Source organism: Parasteatoda tepidariorum, chromosome 2 (genome assembly GCF_043381705.1).
Source record: "Parasteatoda tepidariorum isolate YZ-2023 chromosome 2, CAS_Ptep_4.0, whole genome shotgun sequence".
Lineage (NCBI taxonomy): Eukaryota > Metazoa > Arthropoda > Arachnida > Araneae > Theridiidae > Parasteatoda > Parasteatoda tepidariorum.
The window spans coordinates 91791152-91811294 of record NC_092205.1 but is presented as its reverse complement, the minus strand read 5'-3'; the positions used below and the strand labels follow the sequence as shown (position 1 = coordinate 91811294).

Below are 20143 nucleotides of genomic sequence, written 5' to 3'. Positions count from 1 at the left end.
CCGTCCGTATGAGGACTGGATGGCGTTCGTGTTGCAAAATTCGACGATTGAGGAGCAGCGAGGTGTTATCCGATTTCTTCGAGCACAGAAAAACCACTAACTCTGATGTGTACTGTGAGACACTCTGACGCCTACGCGGGTCCATCAAGAACAAAAGACCGGGGCTGCTCACGGAGGGTGTGGTTCTGCTCCATGATAACGCGCTTCCACACGTCTCCAGACTCGCAGACATGGAACTGGCCAAGTTCAAGTGGGAGATGTTGGACCATCCGCCCTACAATCCGGAATAGTCGCCCTGAGATTTCCATGTGTTTGGTCCACTGAAGAAACACCTGAAAGGGAAGCTCTTCAACTCGGACGACATACCCAAGGACGCTGTGAAGGACTGGGTCTCGTCACGACCACAGGAATTCTGGGAATAATTAATCCTGCGGCTTGTTCATCAGTGGGATCGCTGTGCTAAGGCCTATGGTGTATATTTTGAAAAAAGTCTACATATGTACCCACCGTGTCGTTTCGTACCTTTTCATTTGATCACCCCTTGTATATATGTATGTATGGAAACATTACAAAATATGAGAGTTAGAATGCAATATTACAAATAAAAATAAATGAAAAGCGTTGTAACTTGTCAGGAGCAAACAAGCCTATAAACCTTTAAAAGAAATGCTGAAGTTCCGTTATAACAACGCAACGAAGAGCAAAAGCTTTACGGTCCGTTGCTGTTGGCTGCATCTCAGTTAGAACTCGAAAACGCAAAATATAAAGAACAATTTAAATTAAAATCCAACAAAAACTTTTTAGTATGAAATCATTAAAAAAAAAATTGGGGGGGGGGAGGAGTATTTTTAAATTTGTTATATTTTGTGTCTTTAAGTAAGTGAAGGCCTACTGCACGAACGAAACGAAGCACGGTTTTTTAAAAAGGTATGTTTAGTTGTTGGTTGCTGATGAGTATACAATATTTTTTTATTGAAGTTATACTTCTTATGCAGCGGAGCAGGAAAAAGAGTCGTTGAATAGTGATTCTTCTACGACTGCTGATTCTTCTACAATTAAAGTCGCAGGTTGCGAAGTTTAACTTTTTCGCGCGGAGGGACTTCACGCACTATTTTTTTATATGATTTTATGCATATAGATATGCAAGTATATCAGTCCCGCAGTGGACTGATCGTTAAGACACGGTTCCCAGAAGAATAAGCGTCACTGGCTGCTCTCAGTGAGCGGGTGGGTGACCACTTGGATCAGCCTACGAAGGGACCGAAGGTGTGCGGTAACGGTTCTCGTTAAACTGTTCTACCGTAAAGTGTTCAACTTCGCGCTCAGGTCGTCGGGCTACCGAAGAGGGAGTGCTATCCCCTCTGGCGAGGATCAAAATTGTGATGGTATGTCTTCTTATCATCCTCAGGGGTATTTTTCCAGACAGTCGTCAATAGCCCATTGTGAGCCATGGTGGCTCAGGGGATAGAGCTCTCTCCATCCAATGAGGTGACCTGGGTTCGATCTCAGAGAAAACTGGTTGATTCGAATTCCATACCCGGCTCGCACCGATCACAGTGCTGATGTGATATATCCTCAGTGGTAGACGGATCATGAGTTAGAGTCCCTTGCTGTCAGGCTAACCGTGGGAGGTTCTAGTGGTCTTCCTCTCCATGCAACACTAATGCTGGTCACTTCCATCAAAAAGTCGTCCACGAAGGCAAATTTCTACCAATACTTGATCCAGGAGTTCCTTTGTCCTTTGGATTGAGTTCAAAATTACGAGGCTACGTAGTTGAACATTCATAGTCCTAACTAATCATGGCTGTCATGGACAACATCAGGTCAGGTTTTACGGGGGAGCTCAGCTGTGCCGTATGTGTCAGTTTGTTGAGGATTAGGAACATATATTAATCCACTGTACAAATTGTAAGCATTTATGTTATGGTTGATTTTTACTTGAATTTTCTCCTAAACTGTTTTTCGCGTCAATCTCTGCCCCTATGTGATTCCTCTTCTTGAATTTATAATCACTTGTGTTCCTAGAGTATATATATATATATGCCTTTTTTGTTTGAAAAAAATTCATGGAATTTGATACCTTAAGTACTGTTGTGCCAGTTGTAATTATATTCTGAGCTACAAACATCTTATATTTAACCATGTGAAATTGTTTCCTTTTCTTAACTATGCACCCCTACTGAAGATGCGACATCTCTTCTGATTGATACTGTTTATTTTCTTTGTAATGCTTGTTTGTATTTAGTTCATTTCTAAGTAACGCTGTTTTCTGGATTTCATATGTAATATTCTACATATTTGTTAAGACTCTAATTTGAAAATTTTGAATATGTTTGCTTATGTGATTGAACTGTAGCGCGCACTTCGAACTTTCGGAGTGTCCCCGGATGCCCCTTTACGGGGGCGATGCGGGGTTAAGCTAGTTATTCATAGTCGTAAACCCAAAAATTGGGTCGGCTCAACGATGGTTATAAAATACAAAATAACCCATTGTGCAGCACTAGTGCGATGTAAATAAATTGCAACTACAACAAGTATATCATACCAGTTTTTGATAAGACAGTAGCTTTGTGAATCTTTACTCCCTCGAAATGCACAGGCAAAGACGTCATTTCTCTGTTCTTCAGTTGAGCTAAGGCCTTCCAAGCTAACACCAGATAACCGGTTCCGGGATACAGATACCTTCCATCAATGTAATGACCTGATAAAAAATGATCAGGTGAGTCCTTTGGTCCGATATCAACTATCACCCGCTGACTGTGGGTAGGTTCGTCGAATCGAGGCACTGGCCAACTCTCGGAATGGTCCCATTGGATGAGAGGAGATATCATTGGAGTACCCCTTGGAGCTGGTAACCTAACTTCAGGATAGAGGTGGTCGATTTGAGGATTCAGGCCAGCGTTGTACAATCTGTAAAATAAAACAAATACTAGTTTTTTGAGAGGGGCATTTTGAAATGTATAGTGCAAGTTTCGGAATTTTGAATTGTACCTTCCAATGTTCATCAAAACATGCGGAATGTTGTCCACGTTTCGCTTCATCAGGCCAATGTACTCTGCATCGGGTCCGATGACTCTTTTCAGAATGGCCTGAAGAAGATGGTGCGGCCCTATTTCAATGACGATGGCGTTCTTCGGAACCTTTTGCAACGCTTCGTAGAACAGAACAGGAGAAACTAAGTTCTGTAGAAAGTAAGTAGCACCAGCAACCTTGGCTTCGGGATCTGACCATTTACTTTCTGGGTAGGTAGAACTAATCCATCGACTGGACCTTGGTTTAGGATTGGGTATGAGCTACTCAAAACGTAAACATAATTAATTATCTCATCTAAGAAATACAGTACAGTAAATTATTATGTGCACTTATCATTCAGGGCTCGAAAATTGCATTGCCCACCAAGTCACACAAAAATTTTTATCTGTAGCATCGGGTGCTGGTAGGGACTTCTTATACAATATGAGTCACTGCAAGTTGGAGTGCAAGTGCTTGTGTATCACAAAGTATGGGTGAAATTATAGGAGCAGGGCACAGCCGCAAGATTCTCAAAACACAATGATCACGTTGTGAGCCAAAAGGACTGCAAAATAGATCATAAACAGTAACCCGGAAGTATCGGCAGCCAAGAGCTTGAAGTGCGCCCATGTGTAAAAAACACTATCCATAAATTTTGCGTGCATCTGTCAAAAAATATTCAAATTTACTCTGTTTTCAAATCCAGGGGACAATTACCCTTTTTTTAGTCAGAAAGTAGTAGGCAGATTGATAGACTTTACTTAGTGATGATAGGATGAGGAGAATAAGTTCTGCTATTAACGATCAAAACGTCATCCAACACACAATTTTTAGTGTTCCTAAACTAAACTAAACTCAGTGGCGCGACAGCCCTTAGAGGGCCACGGCCTACTGTGCCCATCTCAGTTTTCTTGACCTTGGGCTCTGGGGTGCAGGAGCAGATGTTCCGGTCAGGTGGTCATCCGAAAGCGAAACCCCCAGTGTTTAGTTCTCAACCATGCTCGGTACTCATTTTTTGACCCACTAAAGGGATAAAAGGCTGATTTTTAGTGTTCCAGCTAATCTTAAATTTTCATGATAAGTTCGATTCGGCTATGAAATAATACAAAATTTCTCTTAAATCAGTCAGAAGATATTTAAAATTTGCTCAATAAAAATTTGAGTTTGTCGATAATGCGACAAAATCTTGATTATTGATCCAACCATTTTGTTTGCTTGAATTCTCTACTTCAGCAAGTCACTTTTCTGTAATTCGAAATTTTAGAATTTTTACTCTGAGATTCTTGTTTCTTTGCCAGACAATTGATTTTAAAAAAAACTAAAAATAGACGATTGAAAACTTTTAAATAAAAAAAAATTATGCTAAATTATGTATTATAACTGGAGAAACGAAACATAAAACTCTCCGTGTAGTAAAAGGTGACTGGTGCACGTTAAGTCTGGGAGCATGATTACAAAGCTCCCAGACTTAAAGTTATGGGAGCATAGTTACAAAGTCGCTTATGCTGCCACAGCAAATCAATACCTATGGAGGTACTATCAAAATTGCGATCTGTGGATTAATAAATGGATGTAAGAATGGTTACGCCCTATAAACGAGCTGTGTTATGTGCGTAGCTTAAGTCGTATTCTTGGTCATAGATGGGACCACTGGAAAACAGGAAACGCACCCTTTGCCTTAATTTTGCTTGGTCTCCCCATAGAGACTTACTGGTTGGCAAGTGGCATTAGAAACAACAACAAAGTAAGTGGTGCATTTAAAGCATTATCATTAGGGTAAAGAAATAACCTTTTGGAATTCTTGTTGAATTTTCGCAGCAGCAGGGTATACATATTTACTATGAAAAGCACAACCACTGCTGTCGACGTCTTTAGCAAAAATGTTTTTAGCTTGAAGATTCTTTACAAATTGTTGGACTGCAATTTTAGTACCAGATACAGTTACTGAATCTTGGGCATTATTGCAGGAGGGAAAAACACCTTCTGGGCAAAGTTTTTCAGCTTCGGACCAACTAACACCTGAAAAGGAGGAAAATCATTTTCAAAATTAGAGAAGATTAATTAAGACTTCTCTTGATGCATATTTATTCCGATTAACGGGACATTTTATTCAAAGAAGAATTTTTCTAATCAAGGGAAGTACACAATTAACAACGAAAATGTTAGTGATTTCGAGAATTATTTTCATTCCCTTGCATATCCTTTACATATCCTTTTCGTTTCCTTTTCATTTCCTTGCACTAATATAGTTAAACAAGGGATAACACTCAAAACATATCAAGCCTTTTATTTATATTGTGATGTTAAATTTATCAAATTTAATTAAAGCTCCCGACTTGTTAGAATTTATAAATTACAAAAAAACATTTATGGATGGTAAAATTACAAGCAAATTTAAACACAAATCACAATAATAAAACTTTCTAGAATATTAAGCCTGTTCACACATCGCCTCGTAAGCATAACATAAGCGGAGAGATACACCGGAGGTTTTCTAACTTTCTTCCGGTTTTAAGAAACTTGCTATTGTTTACACTCAGTCACATATAGTACGGCTTTCAGGAGAACTCCTCCAGACACCCGTCTCGCGTCGTTGGCGGGTACTATGGTTTGGTTACGAGGAAAGGTCACTTCGAATAGGGGTGTGGGGTGAATAGTTTTGTCTTAAACTTAGCGTTGGTCGTCGTAAATAAACCAATCGACACCTTCTTTCCTCCATTTCACCCCCATTATAAATGTGCTCTCGATTGTTACCATAGCAACAGACAGCCTCAGACTTTCAGTCTGGAGGAGTTCTCCTCAAAGCCGCACTATACTACAATCCATACTACAATGGTCATATAACAGAGAAATAACATGTTTAAAGAATTAAGAAATTCTTTTTTTTATTTCTTATTATATTTCTATTATATTATTTTACTATTTCGTTATTTGTTCAATTCTGTAAGCCATAAAATGTGTGATCATGTTTTTTAAGGGGGAAATTTTCAATTGAAAATGCCATGTTTACTGACTGCTATGGGTAAACGTACCTAAAGCGGCCATTGCTCCTTCTTCCATTGGAGTGTCATCTAATGTCCGGCCTCTCATGAATGCTGCTGTGATCGCCTCTTGCATAGAAAGGCATCCGTCAGCATAAGCACAGGTCAGTTCCCCTGCACTGTGTCCAGTGATGCCATCTGGTTTTATGCCAAGACTCGCCAGCAGATCGACCAAAGCAATCTAGACACAAAAGCCTGTTTTACTTTAAAGACACATTCGTGCATCTAACAATATAACAAGTGGCGATAAGGCCTCACTTTTTTCGTCACTTCATTTTATTATTTCAAGGAATTAATAAGAATATTTTTCAATATTGGCGATCGAAATGGGCAACAGGTGGAGTAGAGAAGAACTCTTTAGCTGTGGCAACACTTCGCGTGCTTTCACCATTAGCGTGTGGAGAGTCATAGGAGAAGGAAGTACGTTAGTTTCTCCCTTGAGTTTTAAATAGATTTAAAAATGTCAAGTCTGGAAACTGTATGGAACCGAAAACTACGTTGAACATAGTTCTAAAAGAAAGCGTCGCGGAAATTTTAAAAAAATATTTTTTCACGATTAAATACAAGAAAGGTCTGTTAATACAAAACTGTTAAATACCAAAGATATTAAGGCCGGGATTATATGACCGATTATACGATATTAGAATATATGACCGGGACAGCCAAATATTGGCTGGTAGGGCACTGGGCCCATGTCCAAGAGGTCGTGGGTTCGCTCCACGCCGACCGAGGACTCCCCATGTAGTAAATGGTGACTGGTGCACTGTAAATCTGTCAGGTAACAAAGTCCTCCATGTTCCCAGAACAAATCATACCTCTGGGAGTACTGATCCAGGAGTTTCCCTGTCGTCTGGATTGGTTCAAAATTACAAGGCTACGGAGTTGAACATTGGTAGTCGTAAACCCAAAATTGGGTCGGCTGTTCAACAACGGTTTTAAAAAAAAGAAGGAAAAAAAGATATTAAGAAAGGTATAGTAGTGCATTCCGATACAACTGTGAAGAGGAGGAGAGGGAAGGGAGGAGGGCCAAGATATGAAACCAGTCTTTTCCCCAGATGGCGATTTCGAGTGTTGCGATCACGAATCCTGTAAAAAAAAAAAAATTACACTTATTTCTTAAAAATTTTCTTCGTTTTTAGAAACGATCCTTAGTAGTGCTTAAAATGTTTTGAGATAAGTTTTAAAAGAAATATCTTAATTAAGTTTTTTTAATCGTTTAAAATTTTCAATTTTCGAAAAAAATGGCCACTTATTTTGAAATGTAGTCAGAGTTAAAAATGTTAAAATTGGCTATGTGGCCGGTAGCAAAATCTTCGAATTTCGCCCTGCATCTTTCAATAATACGCAGGTAGTTCAAATACAGTCTCCAACTTAAAGTCACATTTTCTCAAAGGAATTAGGAATTCCATCTAGAAAATGTGTCACTTCAAGTTGCATAGTCTTGGCTACTTTTATCTAATTTTCTTAAAAAATGAAGAACAAATACAGGTATGGATTAATAAAAATTTTCAAATGGTAACAAAATTATTTAGTATTAGAATAGAGAATGAAATTAAGAGGCAAACCTATTCCAGCACTCATGAAACGAAGTTGTTTAACCTATCTTTACAGAAATCGAATTTTTATTATAATACAGTGTTTAATGAGGTGAATAGTAAATATTATCGTTTGAAATATTTTTTGCTTTCAAACTTTTTAAGACTTATTTTATCCAAAGTAAAGGGAATATGTCTAGATTGCAGTCAAATTTTTGCATGAATCGGGTTGAAAATAAAAGAAATTTTAAATACGAAATATAAATACGAAAATATAATTACGAAAAAAAAATTTTAGTTAATGTATTTTACAAGACATATACTATTGTCGTCTAAATTGACAGAATTTCTCTTACGTTTACAAAAAAAATCATGTTATTTAAAAAAATCATTACTTATTGTTGTTTGGTTGAATAACACAGAGGCTAATGCCGTCAAATAAAGTATTTATTAAAACATAATATGAGGAAACAATAGTTCGCACACACAGTGCTACACATCTGAATCAACCAACAACTAGCCAGCTTCTTCAACAAATATATATATCTATTTCCCCTATCGGGAAGTCGTTGTATTACATCACGCAACTCGCGCAACTTATTTGAGAAGGAGAGGAAAAATGAGATTTTATTTGCATATTAACAACACTTATTATTATCATTATTTTTTTAAAAAATCATTATGCAATTAGCAAGGCTTTGTCGAAACAATAATGGCCCATTCATTGCATAAGTCATCATAAGTTCATACTCTAATTCAGGGAGGAAAAAATAATTTTTTTACTTCGAAAAATACCATTGCGGTATAGCATTTAAGTAATCCTCCGCTACTGCATATAGTTCCATTTTATTTCGTTATCAAACTATACAAATACGTTTTTGAAACAATATAAAAGCTTTTAAGAGTTTAATACGTCTGGCAGAAATTAATTCGTGCCATCCTTTATGATATATAACATGGAATTATTAAATAGAAAAGGTTATAGTTTCGTAGTCTTACTGGAATGCGAGACTTGGCAACATATTTCAATAAATAAGAACATTCTTTCTTTATAAAGAAAAAAATATATGGCGTTGAAAGAGCATGTGGATTTGATTGGACCACTAAAAATGGCGTGTCTTATACTGACATGCCCTTAACAAATCAAATACGAGATAAAGAATTTTTACTTTCGTTTCACTGTAGAAGAAAATCGTCAGCAATAAACAATATTTATTATTCTTTCATCAGTTTTCAGACATCATTTTTATAGATTCTTATTACTAGTTAATTGATTATTGTTGCTAATAACTAATAACTGTTATTATTATTAATAAGAAATCAAGCAAAATAGAGGTTCTGCAACTTTTTTGGAAAAGTTGGCGTTGTTGATATATGTTCGCGCTGGAAGCTTGGCATCCATTTGGCGTGTACTTAAATGCAAACAGGCTTTCTCCATATAGGGATAAGGGTTTTTTCTTAACTTGCAACAAAGCATAAAATCACATAACAATTTTTTTTACCATTATGTTGCATATGATAATTAGTATATAACAAGAATGGTACTTCTCCGTTAACCGGGCGCAAGCGAAAAAACGCCAAATAATGTAGAATTCTGCCAAATTTATAACAGCCATAAGGGGAATGTTAGTTTGGGGCCACGTGATCTATTTTCTGAATTCATTCAAAACAAAGAACGTTTTCCTTTCTTTTTTTCATCTTAATTTTTGTTTTAAAAAATGATATTATAAGCATTCTTTTTGGGTAAAACTGTTTTGTTTACAATGCATTAATATTTGTTTATAGTAGAACGTTTTTGACTTTTATTCCGTTGGCTGTTTTGTAATTCGCTCGGCGACTTGGCTCACGTTCACAATTGGCAACATTTGAGCCCGGCAAGCGGAAAAGTACCATAAGAATAAAAAGGAATTACTTGAACTGTTGCTATGGAGACAAAATCTGAAGTGATGGTTCTGAATTCTTTGGTGACCCAGTCCATAAGATCTACCCCATAAGGTTTTAATATCTCAGCGCATTTCTTGATGGATTCAGCAAAGGGGTTCAAATTCAAGAGACTCTTCGCCATACCAGACCAATGAGTACCCATCCCAGAGAATATATACCAAACGGGTCTTTTCTCGTGAGGAACTTTCTGTAAAATATAATATTACACACTACAATCACCAAAATAAATACTATCTGCAGACATAAAAATCGCACAAGAACAATTGGGTACTTGCACTTCGAGAAAATCTAGATCAAGCATACCCACACATGTGTCTTATGACATCAGAGCCGGCTGATCTTAATTAAACAAAATGGCGTGTCAAAGTTTTCCGCATAAGTTGAAAGTTAGTTAACGTGAAGTTAATTAAATACAGCATCGTATCGCACATGGAATTTGTTGAAATACAATTCTTTCTTAGATTTATTATTTGCTTTTGTATTTTATTGTAACAAGTGATATATTTTTGCTTTGTGTACCTGGCAACTTCGATGCATAATTAGTTTGTTTATGTTCTACATGGCTTCATGCCTGTTTTTGAGATAAATAAGAAATACATGGTGAAAGAATTGATAATCATTGTGAAAGAATCTTTGTGAAGGATTATAGAATGTATCACTTAAGCAGTGACCCCCCTCCCCCCCCCAAGCTCTTGGGCGCATTCTTGGACTAATTCTAAATTCCCCCTAAACTATTCGCTTTATTTAGTGCAAAAATTCCCCCCTCCCCAAGCTTTAAGTGGGCGCATCGTGCGCCCACCTTCCCCCCTGATGGGGGCCCCTGCACTTAAGAGAACTGATACTTGACGGGATAAGTTAACTGGAAACAGGATGGAAAGAACAGTTGCTAACGTAAGCAAAGTCACGTTTTAACAACCAATCAGGCTCGTCACACTACATCACTTGCAGGTATGTGGTATCAAATGTGCAATAATAAAAAATAATAAAAAAAGAATCGTCGGGTAGACTATATTTGAGGGTGCCTCTTGATTCTCGCCAAGTTGTGATCGCCAAGGTGGGCGATGTTGAAACCCAATCATGATTCTGATTGGTTCAGATTTTAGCGTTATTTTTAAATGTTCAACGGTATATGTAATTTCAGAGGTTCGTTAATTCTACGTTGGATACCGGCTAGTTAGGTTACTTCTGCTTCTGGTCAATAAGATCGAAGGTATGTGAGCAGTCATAAAAAGGGACTATTGAAAAAAATTTCACTGCCTGTCTGGTACCACAAACGCCATTTTCGATTCGTATTTCGCCGAATTTATGTGGCGATGGAGGAACACATATTCTATTCTTTATAAATTTAGACAGTATCTAACTGCTATTAGGGAATTTTGCGGACCTAAATCTGAGGATATTCAAGCTTAATGAAGAAGTGAGTTGCTTTTTTCCTTTTCTTTCTGTGCTTATTCAATTAATTTTTGTTTCGATTCAAAATTCATCTTATTGGGTTTATTAGTTTTGCTTATATTGGGTTAATTGCAATTTTATAAAGTTTTGGCAGATGTTTTGTTGAAATTTTCCAATGTTTTATTGAAATATTATTATGTTTTGGCCATTATTCCTGTTACCATGGTGTTCCGCGCAAACAGGAATGGCGCCAAACGTAAGTCGCCAATTTCGCTAATGGGCACCCTCAAGTATATTTTTACCGAATCGTCGTACAGAAACATACAAACGCACTTTTGAACCGCTCACTTTTGAAATGTTATTATAATCGAATTTTTCACTTTGAACTCAACATGTTTGTCAGGATCGGTCGCTGTGGATTAATCTGTTCTATTTGAATGGATATGAAAATATTTCTGTCCATATTTCTCTTCTTTTTTTTTCCTTCTGAGGCTGGCTTAAAATGACTCGAAAACTGCCAACATAGTGAGCCAAATTCGCCAATCCTATTTGATTCTTCAAACCCACTGAGTAAATAACATCATACTCAGCTAATTATTACGCATCGTTTTAGCATATCTGGCCAATAGCAACCAATTACTGTGCTTTATTTAAAAATTAATTATTTCGATAAATATTCATACATCGTTCGCTGTTTCATAATTATTAATTTATTAGATTTTTAGTATAATCCATTATAATATTTAATGTCGGGATAGCTCGAGGTATAGAACGCTCTTTTCCAATTTAATCCAATTTTTTTTATTCTTTCCAATTTTTTATATTTAAAAAGTTATTCGAACGTTGTCTGGGCTCATTAACACTTACAGAAAAAATAGTGACTTTCCGTCTAAGTATCGAATTGGCGAGACATAACAATTTTTTTCGCGGTTGCATGAGATTAATTAATTATATTTTTAATACAATCCATTATAATATTTAATTTCGGAATAGCTCGAGGTATAGAACGCTCTTTTCCAATTTAATCCAATTTTTTTTATTCTTTCCAATTTTTTATATTTAAAAAGTTATTCGAACGTTGTCTGGGCTCATTAACACTTACAGAAAAAATAGTGACTTTCCGTCTAAGTATCGAATTGGCGAGACATAACAATTTTTTTCGCGGTTGCATGAGATTAATTAATTATATTTTTAATACAATCCATTATAATATTTAATTTCGGAATAGCTCGAGGTATAGAACGCTCTTTTCCAATTTAATCCAATTTTTTTTATTCTTTCCAATTTTTTATATTTAAAAAGTTATTCGAACGTTGTCTGGGCTCATTAACACTTACAGAAAAAATAGTGACTTTCCGTCTAAGTATCGAATTGGCGAGACATAACAATTTTTTTCGCGGTTGCATGAGATTAATTAATTATATTTTTAATACAATCCATTATAATATTTAATTTCGGAATAGCTCGAGGTATAGAACGCTCTTTTCCAATTTAATCCAATTTTTTTTATTCTTTCCAATTTTTTATATTTAAAAAGTTATTCGAACGTTGTCTGGGCTCATTAACACTTACAGAAAAAATAGTGACTTTCCGTCTAAGTATCGAATTGGCGAGACATAACAATTTTTTTCGCGGTTGCATGAGATTAATTAATTATATTTTTAATACAATCCATTATAATATTTAATTTCGGAATAGCTCGAGGTATAGAACGCTCTTTTCCAATTTAATCCAATTTTTTTTATTCTTTCCAATTTTTTATATTTAAAAAGTTATTCGAACGTTGTCTGGGCTCATTAACACTTACAGAAAAAATAGTGACTTTCCGTCTAAGTATCGAATTGGCGAGACATAACAATTTTTTTCGCGGTTGCATGAGATTAATTAATTATATTTTTAATACAATCCATTATAATATTTAATTTCGGAATAGCTCGAGGTATAGAACGCTCTTTTCCAATTTAATCCAATTTTTTTTATTCTTTCCAATTTTTTATATTTAAAAAGTTATTCGAACGTTGTCTGGGCTCATTAACACTTACAGAAAAAATAGTGACTTTCCGTCTAAGTATCGAATTGGCGAGACATAACAATTTTTTTCGCGGTTGCATGAGATTAATTAATTATATTTTTAATACAATCCATTATAATATTTAATTTCGGAATAGCTCGAGGTATAGAACGCTCTTTTCCAATTTAATCCTTTATTTGTTATCTTTCCAATTTTTTATATTTAAAAAGTTATTCGAGCGTTGTCTAGGCTCATTAAATCTTACCAAAAAAAAAAGAGTGACTTTCCGTCTAAGTATCAAATTGGCGAGACATAACAATTTTTTTCGCGGTTGCATGAGATTTTTTTAATGGATCTTGGCTATTTTCTCGTAGCTGATTTCAAACATGCAATCGTTTTCCTCTCCAAGCTACGGTTTTTTTTTTAAAAAAAGAAATTAAAGTTTAAGTCTATTTTTTACCGAAATGTATAAATTTAAAAACTTTATATACGACTGGTGGCTTCAAAATTGTTGCGACGAACTTCCTGGCGAGTTACGCACATCATCCGAATTAAAACTGTTCAGGAACTCTTGCACGGAAATGTCGTCATAAGACGGTAGGGAAACTTCGCTACTATGAACTGTTTCTTCGTTTGCTTCTGATCCGGTCATACTAGAACAGCGTCCCTAACCAATACCTCCTAGAGAGGAATCGGTTAGGGTTCTTCCCATCTAGGAGGTATTGCCCTAACGCCGTACTATAGACCTTTCCGGGCAAGGGTTTCAACGCAATTTTAATCCTAATGATGTGCCCTAACTCCCATAGAAGTTTTGAAACGCCTTTTGAAAGAAATTCAACTTGAGGTAGGTATTTTATTGACGTCGCACTGGAGCTGCACTTTGGGCTAATGGCGACGGTCTAGGAAACACCCCTAAGGACGATCCAAAGACGTGCCTTTGCAATTTCCATCCTCTGCAAAGGGGATGGCTCCAGTGCTTTGGTAGCCCGACTACCTGAGCACGAAGTCGAGCTCTTCACAGAAGAATAGTTTAACGAGGACCGATACCGCGCACCCCCGATTCCTATCGCAGGCTGATCAAAGTGGTCACCCACCCACTTACTGACCGCAGCTAGTGATGCTTGACTTCGGTGTTCTACTGGGAACCGTGTCTTTACGATCAATCCACTGCGGGACAAAGTACAACAAGAAGAGAATTAAGAAAATTGGAAAAGTACCTTAATACCTGACAGGGCTTGATGATCGATGAGTTTGTAACCTCTGAAGGGTTTGGATGAAGTATAAGCACAGCTGCTGTGGAGCAGCTTGAAGAATTCTCCAGGCATGTCCTTCTGCACCTGACGGAACATGTATTGCACGCTTTCTTCCGTTCTTCCAGAGTAAAGAACCAATTGAGGTATCATCTGCTTCGATACCGAAACATCTGTGTTGGATTTGAGAACTGCGTGCACGTTCACCCCACCCAATCCATAGGAATTGATAGACGCGTAAGCACCGTTCCAAGGAGTAGGTTCCGTCACTATTTTGACTCGACCATCGAAGAGGGCTCTTATATTAGGATTTGGATTTTTGAAGTGCAGATTCGGAGGTATCATTCCTTTTTCCATTGCTATGATCACCTTAACAGCGCTGCAGAGTCCTTAAAGTAAATGCATTGCGACAGTAAACAAAAAGTAAAATAATTGCAGTTATTTTTTTTTTATTTTATAACCGTCGACGAACAGCAGAGCCAATTTCGGGTTTCCGACAACCAGTGTTCAACTCCGCAGCCTTGTAATTTTGTATCCTATCCAGGGACCCTACCATGAGCTCCATGGAATGAAATTCCATCTGGGAATGACGTCACGTTTGAACGGGAATTATTTTTCCCCACCACGAACACCTTGGAAAGAGTTTCTTGGCAAGAAACAACCGGTTTTCTTTCCAGCCGGTGTCTACTGCCCGGAATCCTCATTCTTGGGTGGAATGGTGAATTTTTGAGAACTAAATACGATATTTCGCCGATGAATGTCTTAATTATTTTCTATTTCATAAGGGAAGATTTCAAAATATCTAAAAGATAAACGTGCCAGAGCCATTTTCAAGACGATAATTAAGAGATGTTTTGTTTCGTGTGAACGAAAAGATACTTTCAGAGTTAACTAAGAAATTACAGCAAACTAAATATGATTATGCTCTTATTATATGATAATTGTTACTATTTTTATGTTATATTACCTGGGATATATAACTTGACCAATTCCTTTTCTTGAAGTTCCAATCATTTCTATTTTTAATTTTCTTTCGATGAACTTATAATTCAACAGTATTTAGCTTCATTCCGAACGATAGTTTTTTATACTGTATACAGATAGCAGCAAATTTAAAGGAATTTGTTACAGGCATGATGTATTTTAAAGTAAACAATTTATTTATAATAAGAAATGCGAAAAAGAATAATGGGAAAAGTAAATAGAATAAAAATGCTTCGAAAAATATTTATGAAATATGTACTTACTTCTTCTTTTACTCATTTTAAAATCTTTTATTCTCATTCTTCCATTAAAATATATACTATAAAAGCTGTGGAAGTAGTTCCTTAAACTATAATTTTTAAGTATTTCAAACGTGAAATGATTTTACAAATCGCGAAAATTTTGTTTACACAAATCTATAAATTAATTTCTTGTGAACATATTTATTTAACTATCAGTAAAAACAGTCACTTTAATAATGTAACAAATAAACCAAAGTAATAAGCAAAATAGTAACTTTAGTCATTCATATTGTTACAAATTTAATTGAAAACTAATGAACTTTTCTGAAATTAAGTTAATTTCTAAGAGACCGATTGGTAAACGTTAATTTTTTGTCTGATAAAATTTTATTTCCTTCCGGCAATTAGTTTTTATTTCAAAACTAGTATAATCAGTAATCTATCTACATGCAGTACTCAGGCACGAAATTTTGAATCTTAATTCATTAAAATATGATCATTATTTTAAGAGTTGTACTTTTTAAAAAATATTTAAAACAAATAGTGAAACGCACTAAAGGATATATCAGAAATATTTATTATGAAAAAATGGTTTTATTCTCTGAATTATACATGTTAAATATGACAGTTTTTAATTAGTAATAAATTATATGTATAATAAATTAAAGAATATTTCAAAGTATTCGCAGTTTATGTTTTTTTAGTCTAATGAAAACAAAAAACATTATTAAAAGAAAACAATAAATCGTCAAAAATATTATCTAAATAGCAGAAGCTCGTTTCGTTTTACTCATGCCAAACTTAAAAAGAAAATCTTAAGTAAATTGTGTGATTGGTTAAATTTTAGCCACGCCCTGAGAGAGAGTTATCGTGGAATGTCTGATTACAAGGGAGTGTTCATGGTGCGGTATTGAGCGTTCATGGAACCAAACTTTCCCAGTTTCACCTTACAGCCGGGAATCTTCATTCCATTCCCGGTAGTTCATGGTAGGCCCCTGGGACACAAGGGAACTCCTGGATCAAGTTTTGGGAGAAATTTGCCATCGTGGAGGACTGTTTGAGGAAACTAACCCACATTTGCGTTACATGAAGAGGAAAACCACGAAAACCACCCATGGTCAATTCGTAACGACCAGCCATTTGCTGGGATTCACACCCGGTTCACCTCATTAGAAGGCAAACGCTGCATCTCCCGAGTCATCAAGGCTTAATTGGGATTAATTAGAATTTTTAAGTTGTTAAAATTCACGTCATTATCATTTTTTCATAATCTGTGCGTCCCGCAGTGGACTGATCGTTAAGACACGGTTCCCAGCAGATCACCGAAGTCAAGCATCACTGGCTGCGGTCAGTGTGCGGGTGGGTGACCACTTGGATCAGCCTGCGTAGGGACCGAGGGTGTGCGGTATTGGTCATCGTTAAACTGTTCTACCGTAAAGTGCTCGACTTCGCGTGCAGGTCGTCGGGCTACCGAAGCAGGGATGCCATCCCCTCTGCAGAGGATCAAAATTGTGATGGCATGTCTTCGGATCATCCTCAGGGATGTTTCCCAGACAGTCGCCAATAGCCCATTGCGCAGCTCTAGTGCGACGCAAATGAACAAAATCACATAATCTGTGCATATTGAATTTCAGGAGATAGAGTATTCAATGGGATATCCCTGGGTTTTAATTCAAGCAAAGGCTGATCGATACGAATTCAACACCCGGCTAGCACCGACCACAGTGCTGACGTAAAATATCCTCAGTGGTAGATGGATCATGGGTTAGAGTCCCCTTGCCATCAGGCTAACCATAGAAGGTTCTCGTGGCTTTCCTCTCCATGCAAAATAAATATGGGTTAGTTCCACCGAAAAGTGAAGGTAAATTACTTCCAATACTTGATCCAGGAGTTCCCTTGTCTTCTGAATTCAAAATTAAAAGGCTACGGAGTTGAACATCGGTCATCGTACACTCAAAATTGGGTTAGCTGCTCAACGGCGGTTATAAAATATACAAAATTCTGCACATATCTTAGTTGGAAATTTGATTATTTTATTGCTTGGAATCTTTGTACCTGCCAAATAATGTAAACTGTGTTCACTAAACCTTTCATTATAATCTTTTCCCTTTAAAAACGTCCTATAACGTCATCGTTTAAATTTTTTCCTTAAGTATTCGTGATCTCCGAGCTCGAATACGCCATCTGGGGGAGAAGATCGGCTCCATGTCTTGATCCTCCCTGCTTCCTTCTCTTCTTAGTTGTATAGGAATGCATTTCGATAATTTCCTCTTTCTTAATATTTTTTTCATTTAATTGTCGAAAACATTTTTCAAAATTACTACAACGCTTTTTTTTAGAACTATGTTCAATGTAGTTTTAATTTCCATGTAGTTTCCCAACGTAAAAGTTTTTAATCTATTTGCTTAAGACAGAAACTAACGTATTTGCATCTCCTATGACTTTCCACATCCAAAATTTGAAAGCATGCAGAGCCTGACTAAGGCAAGAGCATAAGGGGCAGTTGCCCCTGGCCCCCACATCAGAGGGGCTCAGCAAATCAAATAGAAAGTTTATTTTGCGTTTCCCTCTTTATTGAACTTTTTTTTAACAAAATATCAGTACAGTGTAAAATCCGTCAGTTATATGTTAACTTCTTCATTAATCTATCGTATGAACACAAAAAATCTATATTTCGTAAATCCATGTCTTCCTAGGGCGGAATTCAGCTAAGTTTTCGGAATTACAATGGACAAATTTGGCCAATCAAAAACCTGTATTTTTGCATATCGTAAAATGTGATATATTTACGAAAATGCGGGATTCTGATTAGCCTAATTAAGCTATTGTAATTGCGAAAATTTACCTCAATTCTGTCCCAATGTTAGCAAGGATATGAATTTTTCAGAACTAGATGACTAAGATCTAGTAGTAGCACCTTTTGTTACGCCGCATAGTAGGCTACTCGCAATTGAAGCACTCGAATACGCCATCTAAGGAAAAGACATGCCTTACATCTTCCCTCTCCTTCTCTGCCCAGATGCATTGGAATGATTCCGCCTTCTTTAATATTAAATTATCTCTTAAAATTATAAAAAATATCTCGCTATTAAATTACCAAAAATATCAATGAAAATTACCTCAATGCTTACACTAAGCACTATGTTTAATCCATATAGTTTTCAAGCTTAAAAAATTTTTGAAAGGAAAACAAGAATCAATCAGACGAAGACAGAAACTAATGTACTTCCTACTACTATGACTATCCACACGTTAATGGAGAAAGCATGCCTAGTGTTTCCATAGGTAAAGAGTTCTGTATCCTGTAGCCCATTTCAATTGCCATTTGGTTGTTGTTGTTGGCCATTAAGGCAAGGAATGCGATTGTTTTTGTCTTAAAGTGACCAGGAATTCGACTTCTGTCACACCTTTCATGCACCCAATAATTCATCCACAGATCGTAATTTTGATCTGAACCAGAGAACAATCAATCATCAATTCAGTACCTCCAGAGGTATAATTTGTTATGGGAGCATGAAGGTCTTGTTGACCTGACAGATTTAACGTGCACCCGTCACCATTTACTACATGGTGAGTCTTCGGAAAGCTGGAATGGAACTCACGAAAAGAAGTACAGCGCCCTGACAACCAGGCTATCCGATCGCCAATTGGTGACGCCCCAATGTCTTAACAGTTTTAATCCTCTTCAGGTGCTTTGGTAGCCCAACGAGAAGACGGTCTATCGATATCGGAGAATGAGTAAGGAAGTAGCGAACAAACTTACCAGATGCTGGCTCAGTATGCCCCATGTTGCTCTTGACACTGCCAACTAAAAGTGGCTCTCTCCTCTGCCCCGAACAGAATATGTCTGTTATTGTGTTCATTTCGATGGGATCTCCAACCGCTGTGCCCGTTCCATGCGCTTCCACATAAGAAACCTCCAGAGGATTCAGTTTGCACTCTTCATAAACTTCTTCAATCAAACGCTTCTGCATTTCAGTTGACGGATGGGTAATGCCTGAAGAGAAAATTCGTCAAGTGCTTTGACTAGACAAAAGGAAAAAGAAACAGCGGAGCAATAATTACCCTCTTTTTTGAATCCATCGGTGTTTGTTTTGATGTGAACAATGGATGCGTACTTTCGCCTTGCCATCGATGATTTTTGTAGGAGAAAAGTAACAATAGCTTCACTTCTTCCGTACCCATTGGCTGTTAGAATTGCAAATAATTAGAGTAGTGGAATAAATGGGTTAATGCTGATTATGATTATAAAGAATCTATTAAAATGTATCGTGGCTATCTATCTATCTATATATATATATATATATATATATATATATCTCTTACACGGCGACAAAAAAAGCCTCATTACAACTCCCCGAATGGCAACGCTAGAAAATCGACCAATGATTGCCGCTAAATATGTCACATGCCAAATCTAGCTGAGGCGGCTCAACATAGAACGCTTTTAAAAACGGAAATATCCGGAGAGAGCATTCTCATCAAATGTGATCTCTTCCGAAATGCACCCTATCAGCTGCGGCAATCTCATACTATTAAGCTAGGCAGAAGTGAGTAGTCTTTGTCGATAGATCTCTATTTTAGTATTTTGTCGAAAGCGCTTTTTTTCGCGAATTTAGATATGACGAATTTTGATTTATATCACGAATTATACTATAGCACATTTCTAATAGGTTTAACGAATTACATGTCATTTATTTGAATTCAAATTTATTTTAATGACTTAGTATTT

General features: G+C 36.6%; 1 protein-coding gene across 1 annotated transcript in view; it reads right to left on the bottom strand.

The window, feature by feature from the left end:
* The window catches only part of LOC107446508 (fatty acid synthase), a 61773-nt gene that overhangs the window by 33195 nt on the left and 8435 nt on the right, over positions 1-20143 (bottom strand). The window contains exons 3-10 of the mRNA XM_071177919.1: positions 19477-19599; positions 19175-19408; positions 14153-14574; positions 9501-9719; positions 6045-6234; positions 4802-5031; positions 2992-3293; positions 2546-2910 (exon numbers count right to left, since the gene is read on the bottom strand). Coding sequence (XP_071034020.1) covers positions 2546-2910; positions 2992-3293; positions 4802-5031; positions 6045-6234; positions 9501-9719; positions 14153-14574; positions 19175-19408; positions 19477-19599 — 2085 coding nt within the window. The remainder of the gene's footprint in view (positions 1-2545; positions 2911-2991; positions 3294-4801; positions 5032-6044; positions 6235-9500; positions 9720-14152; positions 14575-19174; positions 19409-19476; positions 19600-20143) is intronic.